Here is a 10,791-nt window from a genome sequence, read left to right on the forward strand (position 1 = left end):
TGATTCTCAATATGTCGTTTCAGATTTACAGAGACAGTCTTGAGTTCAGAACTGATATTGCTGCAGACCGAGACTACAAACGAAAGGTATAAGTCAATGTGGTATTGAGAGATCGACTTGAGTCGGTTCAGACTTGAGTTTCCCTAAATCACATACTTTACTTTATTGCATTGATATTTGCATTGATTTGATTGATGTACTTGTTCTCTTGAATTATAGATAGCAGATATTAGACGAGTAATCTTGTGACAGAAGTGCCTGATAGTGGCGGGATCGCCACAGGCACATTGCACGATGTCACAAGATAGTATAGAAATCTTGGGACAGATGTACCTGATAGTGGCGGGATCGTCACGGGCACATTGCACGGTGTCACAAGATAGGATATTGGCGATAGGGCCACAGTCCATGACGGTTAGGTCAGGACACTGGATGTTTGGTTATATCGACGTGGATAGAACTGGAGTCTTTTCTATTACTGTTGGTCGATATAGGAATACCCACATCTGAAACCGGGATCCCTAGACTAGGATTGAGTCTAGTCTGAGTCGTGGAGTCACGAACATTGTCAACAGTTTGATATTGATTATGTTTCAGCTTTTGATATATATTGCTGTTATCTATCCATGCTTTTATGTTTATTATATGATTGCATGTTTCGTTGATTTATACTGGGATTATATTCTCACCGGAATTATCCGGCTGTTGTCTTGTTTGTATGTGTACATGACAACAGGTGGGACATGATCAGGGTCCAGGAGGTGAGGAGAGATCGTGATAGAGTGGAGACTTCGGACTTTGATGTATATAGGGTTTTGGCACTTGATAATTAGATGTTGAACCTTAGTTTTACTGATTTGTAGACGGTACAGGACTTGTACTTTATTTTATATTGAGTTGTATATTAGTTTGATCTCACTACTTTCCGCATTAAAAAAAAAAAAATTATGACCCTAATTACTTGATTAGCAAATTGATCCTGATGACGATTAAGAATTGATTCGCGTCCGGGTCCCCACACTTTGTTTCTCATTCTGGACCCTGATTAGGTGAGATTAAGGATGCAAGCGAGTTGATTCGAGCTCGAGTATCAGACTACTCGAGTTTGAATCTTTTTAAATTTTGTAAGCTCGATGTCGATTGAATATTTAGTTTCAAGATCAATATTGACTTGTGAAAATATCGAGTTACTTGAGCTCAAAAAGATCGAAATCTATAGTTTTTATAGTACAATTTTAAGGTCTAATTAATTTCCAAAATTCAGCTAAGACATTTGAATATCATTGATATTTGATTCATGTAGAATCCAACTCCACCTAATAGAAGTATTTTGATAAGTGAGAACTCGATAAAAATTATATATATTTAATATTTATTATATGTATTATTTCATTTGAAAATTCTCATCCAAATTTTTTGTTCCAAATAAAATCTTTTAGATTAATAATCTAATCTATTAATTTTAAATTTTTAAATATAAATTTATATAATTATTATTACATTCCATGGGTACATTCAAATTCTTCCAAAATAAAGTGGTTCACTTGCAAATACTTGTCATCGGTCCCTTCCATCCGAACACAATCTTGATTCCCTCGTTTGTCCTTTTGCTTAACTTCTCATACGAACGCTAGCTAGTCAAAAAATTCCCTTAATTCTCTACCAGGAGCGTTCTTCTCCAGCGAGATCGGAGTTCTTAGATCTTCAGGTGAATAGATCCTCTTCTCCCCCTGATTTTACGTGGAATAAATTATTCTTGCCCTTGTATATATGTATATACGCGATTCACGGAAGGTTTTCTTTATGATCACGAAACATTATGTATCGATTTGTATAGCTTGCTTGTTTTCTGACTTTCGTATGCCTTCTGCCGGATGTTTTTAAAATTATCCATTCAGTAATTTATTAAAAACTGTCAGATATGTTTATGGACATGTAAAAACCCTTGCTTTTAGACAAAGAGCTAGTGAGATCCGATGTAATTTTTTCTTTTGATCGGTTGGATTGAAATCATGATTCCTTGTGTTTTGAAATTATTGTTGGTGATATGACGGTAGTACCATTATATCCTTTCCGTGAACTGCTGAATTTCACTATTTGGATTTATCTTTATAAATGCGCGGTCGCTAGTGGAGTTGACAGCTCCTCTCGTCCCAGCCATAACAAACATTCTACCACTGGCATAATAGTGGAGGATTGAAGGTGAGTTATGATGTTAGTCAGGCGCTGAACTTTAATTTGTGAAGTTATCTTGGAAATTCCAATGCATCTTTTGGTTTTTTGGTAGTTGCTAAATGGTTTTTTAGGGTGCCTAGCTCATGATAATATTGTCTGAGAACATCAGTTTTTTGTTTATATAAATTTATTATGTTTTGCAGCATCGTCTTATGTTTGTAAATTACTAAGTATTCTTTTGTGAATTCAACAGGAATAATGTCTCTTGTTCAATCTGTCAGGCAGCAAGGTGGCCATTTTCACAATTATTATACGCCATCTATTGGTGTAAACCACACCATGAACACTAGGGAAATTGCTGGTGCTTCTAACTACGACCATAACAACGATAGTCATGCATACAATGCCAATTTCTATACGAGGAATTATAATTATTCCCATGATTACTCTCTCAATATTAGGCTGGATGGACCTAATTATAGGTGTGCTTGGCCTGATGCTGCACCTTCTTCAAAAAGAAGAAAGATCTCAACTTTCCCTTGTAAAAGCACTGGTAGACCTTATCAGGAACAAAATCAATATGAAAATCATATTGTAAATAATACGAATCAGTGTGAATATGCACCGTTTGAGTACCCTTTTACTGACCGCAATACTCGTCCAGTATTTGATGACAGTTCAACTGTCATTGCTGCTAATAGACATGATGGTGTCAGTGTTTATTCTTCTTCTACATCTAAACGAGATAGATCAAAGCTTGAGGATGAAGAACTCGTTCTTATGTCAAAAGATGAGATAGAGAGGTGCTCTCCCTCAAGAAAAGATGGTATTGATGTTGTACAGGAGGCACATCTGCGATACTCATATTGTGATTTCCTTCAGAATCTTGGAGCTCGGCTTGATCTGTAAGTCTCTCAGCATGCTTGATAATTTCATGTTGTCTGCTAAAAGATTCTTCAGTGTGCAACTATAGGATTTATCTTATCACTGTATTGAATATTCTGGTTTGAAAATCATTGTTTTAAGGAGTGTTCTCAAAATCGGATCGGATCGGATTGGCCGGTTCGACCGAGAACCGGTCACAGGTCCGGTCCGGTCCGGAAAACACTCAAAACCCGTTCTAGCGGTCAAACTGGTTCAACCGATTTTCGATTTTTTTTGGAAAATAATTTTCTTATTTTAAAACCTTAAATTTAATATTTGATTATATATACACATGATTATTTTGAATTTGGACTTCGTTAAAAATATTATTTTAATAGCACTATTTTTTATTTAATCTTTTTTTTTGTTTTTAAAAAATATACAAGTATAATTGGTATTTTGAATATATGTATATAGTTTAGTTTTTAAACTTTGGTAAATATATATTTTTTGTCTATTTCTATATATCTTTTAGGTTTTAAAATTTAAAATATATTATTCATTATATTATATTAATATTTTATAATATAACAGTACTCCGCTCCGACCATCCGGTTAAACCGGTCCGACCAGTTGTGCCGTTTTTTTTAAGGTATACCGGTTTGATCATCGGTCCGGTTATGAAACATTGGTTTTAAGAACTGATAATTTTGTGTTTTTGCAGCCCTCAAACCACGATTGGAACTGCTATGATTCTGTGTCATCGGTTTTTTGTTCGCCGCTCTCATGCCTCTCATGATAGATTCGTGAGTTTTTCTATCTTTTCTATTTGAATCTAACATGTTTCTTTTGAAATCGAATGAACCATGTTCAAACCGGCCGATGATAAGATCTTGCATGATTCAAAGAGATTATTCTTATTTTCTAGCATTTGTTGAAATTGTTGGCATGTCATTGTAAATCTAAGTCACTAATATGTAAATGTTGCAGTTGATTGCTACATCTGTGCTCTTCCTTGCCTCGAAGTCTGAGGAAACGCCTCGCTCTCTCAACGACGTGCTAAGAGCATCATGCGAAATCTTCCACAATCAGGATTTCTTTCTTCTTTCATATATGCTCCCAATTGTGAGTAACCTTTCCTGTCTCCCTCATTTTTGCTTTAAGTGTCTGCTAATCGACCATTTTGAGGCAACCTGGCAATGCCATTTTCACTTTATAAAATCACTTAAAATGCTTGTTGTTTTTTATGGTCGTTACCCTAATGTTGATGGTTCTAGAAACTGGAAATATTTTCCCGGCTCCTGCCATACATGCTAATGCGCTAGGGTCTGAGATTGAATTCAATATGACCTAATTTTAAAAATATTGGCCCCAGATTCAATTGCTCGAGTCAGTTCTTGTGAACCCATTTTCAAGGAATTCGGTCTAAAACGAGATCTTGTGAAGCTTGCATAGGCAGCTTAGGTTACACTATTCTTTTCCATGTGTATTAAAATCTAGTCCTATGCATTATAATGGGAGAATAATCTATGATGTGTTCAATTACCTGGCCTTTCAGAATTCACTTGTAGAAAAGTAGAGCTATCATTCATTGAAACAATTGCTAAAATATCATGTAGATTTTGGGGTAAATTGCTCGTTATGTTCATGTTCTGAGGAGCTCTTGAGCGATCGAGCAGGAAATGATAAACAAATCTGTTACAGTAAGATCATTTTTGATGAAATGACAATTTGTTAGCACGGAAGTTTTACTGAAGTCAAACTTAATAATAATCAGTATGACTTTGCAGGTTTTGTTTGTCAAACAGAGGTTATACTTTCCTTGTGCAGACTTCATGTCCATATACATTTGCCATGCTGACCTTTGAGAATTTTGTTAATTTTTATTTTTCTAATTTTAATTTGATGTTTATTATTTCATAAACTCAGATTATGAGTCACATTGTTGATATGTACATCCTTTGCTGTCTATAGGATTGGTTCGAGCAGTATCGTGAAAGGATAACCGAGGCCGAGCATTTGATATTGACAACCTTAAATTTTGAACTAAACGTGCAGCATCCATATGAATCACTTACCTCCACACTTCAAAAGTTGGGCTTTTCACAATCAATGCTGGTGAATCTGGCGTTTTGTTTGGTCGGTGAAGGGTAAGTGTACCACATCCATTGTTTTTCCATATTGGTGCTGATTCATTGATTATCATTTGAATAATATTTGTGTTAAATCATGGCTCTTCAGCTTCAAACTTATAGGATTTAGCTACCATGCCGTGTTTCAACTGCCATATGTACTCGAGATTTGGAAACCTGGATTTTGTAAAAGGAACCCATTGGTCCAGTCATTTGAGGCGGGATAACTCTGAATTAGTGTTATTTTTTATTTATCGAGTTGCCTGTTAAAATGGTGTTGTATTTCTTCTCAACTTTGTAAATTTTTAGGGTGTGATATTGATGTTTTGGATTGCCATATAATTGCAGGGTCTGTAAAGGATTAGCATGCTGACCTTATGATATTAGTAGCTGGAGGTTCATGTGCTGTTCATGAAATGTTTTTTTCCATCTGAAGTTGAACTAGGGATAGTGACTGCTTTTTCCTTGATGACACACTTATGATACATGCGCATCAGCTATAGAAGACAGTTCATGGATGAGTCAACTAATTGGCCATTTGACATTCTGATATTTGTCTTATGGAATTAGTTGTACGGTATATGCCTTTGCCTATTTTCACTGGAAACCATGTAGGATACCTACAAACAGGTTGATGAATTTCTGAAGAAATTTGTGCATAATTTCCCATTGTTGCTTATAGTTCCGTGGGCTATCCATGGTTACTGAACAAAAATTTTCTTCCTCGCATTCTAGAAATGATTTTGAAAAATTCTGAGATTAAATTAACACTGCTCCTCCACATTCAAACCTCCTGCACAAAGAAGGCCTGGTTTTTAAATCCTTTTGAAGAATCTTGTTGTTAATTAAACCTTCTACTGACCTCATATTTCATCTTCCAAATTTTTATAATGAAATTGGATTTTTTTATGATGATAAGCTCGTAGTTTGTGCAAAAACTTGGTAAAGCTTATACCCTATCTATCTTGGATTCCAACCGAAAGTTCTTCTGATTTATGCACTGGGGAGAAGCTTGTGTCCACGCGAAATGCGCCTATACCCAGAAACCCAGTATGGCAGGCAGTATACCAATTAATCATTATTTTTTTTTTCGCAGTTTATCTACCGTGTCAAAGAATAAGAATCCAGGATTTGTCGAATTTCAATTTTTATCATATGAAACTGGTAAAAAATTAAGGTGGGGGAAATAGGCACTTTTCACAGCTTTTGCTGTTGACAGCAAGCATCTTCTTGAAGTTCAAGGCAATGATTTTTATTTTCTGTTGTCATTGGGTTTGGTTTTGTAAATTTCATATCTTTCTTTTGGTTTCTATCATCACAATTGTGTATGATTCAGATAGATACTTGAAAGTTATAGCAAGAAATCATGTTTGGTTGGGATGTTGCCTGTGCTACCCCCTCCCAGATAAAAGAGAATATGTCAAAAATGGATAAGTAAAATACGGTTAAAAAGAATAACAAAATGTTTTTGACAGTAATAAAGGTATATATTTTTTATCTTGTAGTATTTTTACCCTCGCTTTGCCAGTGAAAGGAGTAGTTTTATAGAATCTTCCGAAGGTATTTCTGTATAGTGGTAGGCTTTTATTTTTAGGTATTGGTAACACATTGTATGGATTAGTATCATATGTAGTTTTCTATGTGACTAGTGCTGTTTTACTGCATGACTCCCTTCAGTTTGGTCCGTTGAGGAAAATGTGTATTTGCTTACTTTTTAACCTTGTCATAGAACATAAACTTTATTTGGTTATCTACCATTGCCACATGGTTATGGCCTAGCTAGAAATTTTAACTGGAAAGGATTCCGATTTCTGGATGCACTAACTTTGGTGGTTACTCCATAAAGATTGTGAGATGAGTGATGCTATCATGAAAATTGCTTGATGTATGGTCCACAGGGGAATTATTAACTATGCTCAGAAATAGGTTGTTCAGGCATTCGAGAAGCTGACCAATTGTTATGATGTAGTGCACAGATTAAGGGTTATGGACTGAATGACAAATGTGATTGAGTCGTGATCAAGCCTTCTTTCTCACGAGGATTTTTTTTGAAGTTAAAGAATCTATGATAATCATGGCTTGTTACTTGTGGTTTCACGCTGTGATAGATATGTTTTCATAGATTAGTTGAAAAAAGGTAGCATCTGAGGTATTGTCTAATATCGGGAAAATTTCTATGCTAATTTTTTTTATTGTGTCATTTATTTGTTTTAGATTAGACTTGGTCTATATCCAGCATATGCTGTTACATATTTTGGTAGTGTTGGTTTTTTCTTGTCCCAATAGATATGGATGTGTGAAAATTCTCCAAAGTATTTTATGTACTTCTATCGCTGATTATTATTTATTTTTAACAAATCTATAAATAAGATTTTCTTGGTAATAGTTATCATATGAACTCAGTATTGGATTCATGATTTTTGGACCCATGATTTGAAGTTTGTTTCTTGCAATTCTATTGATTTGGGCATCCAAGGAACTTCAATATTTTAACTATACATGCTTCCATTGGACTATTGAGATGTGCATACTACATTCTTGTCCAAATAGCTCTCATCCTTCTTTTCTCAGGAAGCATAGAGATATTTTTTTTCCTTTCATTATACAAGTTATCATGTCCTTCGTTGTTTTCTATTTCAGAAATATTTCAAAATCAAAATTCAACTAACTAATTATATTTTCCCACCTAAAATATATAGGTAAATGCTATTGCATGATCCATTCATTTCGATCAATGAAGGAATTTCAATTCAATTGACGTATCCCTACCTGACGTTTAAATAAAACTTGACATATTTATAGTACCATCTGCATGTTTGCCGCCTAATTTATTCTTGATCATATATTAGTTCATCGAATCTGTATTTTATGTCTCAAAGCTGTGCGGTAATTCTGTTTGAACAATTTTTTCAATACACAAAGGCCATTTAAGGTCGCATTGTTCGTTCCTTCCTCCATTAAAATTTGTGGAGATTTTGGTCATGGCGAGGGAGTTTTAGCTTCCTGCAGCATATGGTGCTGCTCTTGTATGCCAAATCAGTATGTGTCAGTATAACAAAGCTGCAGAGGTGGAACAGGAGTTGATAGTTCTGTAGATGGTGTGACATGTTTTCTAATTTAAGATACTCAATCAACTGTCTGCAGAAGAATCTTGGATTTTTCCGACTCTGTTGCTGATTTTTTAGTTGGTAAGGGAATGCTGCTTTGGTTCACTATTGGCTTTTTAGAAATGGAATTTCTCTTTAATGTCTTCTCGCACTTCTACTTTGTTGATTGTGAATATGTTCATCAGCTAGGGCGACAATTTCAGTTCAATTGTTATCATTGCTCCAGATGGTTTGTTTTATTCATTAGTCCTCTTATCTAGATATGGGAATGATTGTTCTTTTTAATTCTTCCATTCGCTGGGGATTTGTTTTGACGTGGTATTTTGTTTTTTGCAGGCTTCGAAGCTCACTGTGGCTTCAGTTTAAACCTCACCAGATTGCTGCTGGTGCTGCATATCTTGCTGCCAAGTTTTTAAATATGAATCTTGCCTCCTGCCACAATGTTTGGGAGGAATTCCGTACATCACCATCTGTACTCAAAGGTAAAGAGGTTTAATGCTTGCATCTGATTTTGCTTCCATCTATTTTAAACTTGTTTACTTGATGTATTTCTAGCAAATATCCGCTGCTCTGTAACTTAGGCAAACTGAAAAACTGTAACTTAGGCAAACAAAAGAAAACTGGCTTTAACGATGGGGTAGCTTTATAGGATTCCTGGTGTGAGGAAGTTTCATGGGTATATTATAGTCATTTGATAAGATTAAACTATTTTTTTTGTCTTTGTTTCAGTTCCATTTTGTTGTCGTCATCTGTATAAGCCTTATTGTTAAAGTAATTCACACCAGCTACATCTATCTTTTGTCTCAACTACCAAATTTTGTTTGGAATTAGAGTGATTGCCAATCACTGAATCTATGTTTAAAAGTTAATTTTAGCTTCTCTATATTCCAGCTTGAATCTTCTATACTTATCTCAGTCATATGTGTCTCTAAAATTATAACTATACCATATTGAATGCATGGTCTATCAATTGCCTCTTCCCGTACTTTTATCTAGTATGCTTGTCTCTAGTTCGATTTGTATGACCACTTATGCTCCTCAACATTTGCTTCCTGCTAAAATAATCATCAAAATATGTCGTCTGGTCTCAGCGGAGACGAAAGGTTACAGGAAAGAATACCCAATGATTATATATTCTGAATACTTGGCTCATTTGTTTAAATTTCTCTATGCCCTTTCTTTTAGATATCTGGTTTTCGACTCTTACACATTGAGGTTCTTTGTTGCAGATGTTGCTTATCAGTTGATGGAACTCTTATAGAATATCAAGTGAAGTACATTGTGAGAAGCAGCAGTTAATGTAGTTGCCTGTGTCATTAGCACGGCGAGTTGCTCCATACCATTTGACATTTGTCATTTTACCGACTCTAAACCATTTTGGGATTCAAGAAATTGTTTTTCTGGCTTTTTTTTTTTGGGTGAGAACCTAAGTTCAGTAAAATGTTACAAACCTCCCGTTGTTTGTGGCGAGGTGTTTAGGAGTAATTTCCACGACCAACTTGATCGGGGAGATATAATATATTTGAACATTGAATGTTGATTTTCATGGGAGTTGGTAAAATATTGGTTAGATTACACAAACACTTTGTATCTTTTTATTCTCCTTCACCTTTAAGCTTCCTGGTTTGTGTCGTCCCTTCGGATATCCTTAATGTTTCCTCTTTGTCTAACCATCTCTTTGTGCATCATGGGTTTACCAGTCATTTCATGCACAACCTTCAATCTCGAACAATCGTGTGAGATGTGTGAAGATATAGAATACCCCCATATATTATAACATTCCAATTTGCAGCATTAGCATTGTTGCTCAACTTGTGCTCCTTGGCCCTTGTCGTAAAAATAATTTATTAGTTTTTATACTTGATTGGGGTATATTGAATGGTGTAAATTAATGTTAATTCTTATTGAAAGGAGATAACATACCTCGGGAGCTGATAAAAAAATGTAAGTATGTCTTGTGAATTAACAAGTGGATAAAAAATATGATACATAGATATTTTGTGATGGAGACAAGCTTGTAGAACTAGAAAGGTTAAGAGGCAGAGATACATTTTGACAATTTATTAGTTAATAATTCTAACATTTTATATTGATTATAAATTCATAACAATTTTAAAGTTATTACCTATGCATGACATGGGTGCAAAAATAATTTCACAAATAAACGTATCATTAATATAAGAATGTCAATAATAACAATAAATAATAACATGTCACTGAATAGAACATATGCTAAGAGCATGTATAATGATGCCAGGATGTTAGTGAGATATAAATTTTATTGCATACTGATGTCGATGTTGATAACTTCTTCTCAGACACTATTTTTCCTTCTCTGCTCGATTTCTTACTTCTTTCTAATTCGTTCACTTCAAGACTGGTTCTATCTTAATATATTTATTTCTAGTTAGAGAAATAGATGGTGACAGATACAAGATTTTTTATGTTTGATCCTATTTGTTTTAAAAGTTGCACTAGCATTTAGCAGGAGAAAGAATTATACAAGATGTGAC

The 10,791-nt window shown here is 34.7% G+C and overlaps 1 protein-coding gene across 6 annotated transcripts; it reads left to right on the top strand.

Moving 5' to 3' along the window:
- Nucleotides 1-1,509: 1,509 nt before the first annotated feature.
- On the top strand, nt 1,510-9,893 carry LOC142551331 (cyclin-T1-5-like). 6 transcript variants are annotated; one of them, XR_012821562.1, is made up of 8 exons: nt 1,510-1,708; nt 2,429-3,080; nt 3,764-3,845; nt 4,030-4,164; nt 5,014-5,189; nt 5,520-8,359; nt 8,615-8,760; nt 9,508-9,893. XR_012821562.1 is itself a non-coding variant. In XM_075660509.1 (8 exons), the coding sequence occupies exons 3-8, from the start codon at nt 2,434-2,436 to the stop codon at nt 9,537-9,539; spliced, it is 1,218 nt and encodes a 405-aa protein (XP_075516624.1). In that variant the 5' UTR covers nt 1,554-1,708; nt 2,058-2,202; nt 2,429-2,433; the 3' UTR covers nt 9,540-9,893. The 6 variants fall into 6 exon arrangements, 4 of the variants coding, with proteins under 4 accessions (XP_075516623.1, XP_075516624.1, XP_075516628.1 ...); XM_075660509.1 differs by lacking the exon at nt 5,520-8,359 and adding an exon at nt 2,058-2,202 and having other exon boundaries at nt 1,554-1,708; XR_012821561.1 differs by having other exon boundaries at nt 5,520-8,760.
- Nucleotides 9,894-10,791: the final 898 nt, after the last annotated feature.

The sequence above is a fragment of the Primulina tabacum genome, chromosome 7, assembly GCF_025594145.1.
Source record: "Primulina tabacum isolate GXHZ01 chromosome 7, ASM2559414v2, whole genome shotgun sequence".
Lineage (NCBI taxonomy): Eukaryota > Viridiplantae > Streptophyta > Magnoliopsida > Lamiales > Gesneriaceae > Primulina > Primulina tabacum.

Bases quoted from the DNA above. Each gene is read 5' to 3' on its own strand.
- LOC142551331 (XM_075660508.1), top strand. From the start codon at position 2,434: ATGTCTCTTGTTCAATCTGTCAGGCAGCAAGGTGGCCATTTTCACAAT. The intron at 3,846-4,029 runs GTGAGTTTTTCT...TAAATGTTGCAG, and splicing joins ATGCCTCTCATGATAGATTC to TTGATTGCTACATCTGTGCT. The intron at 8,761-9,507 runs GTAAAGAGGTTT...TCTTTGTTGCAG, and splicing joins ATCACCATCTGTACTCAAAG to ATGTTGCTTATCAGTTGATG.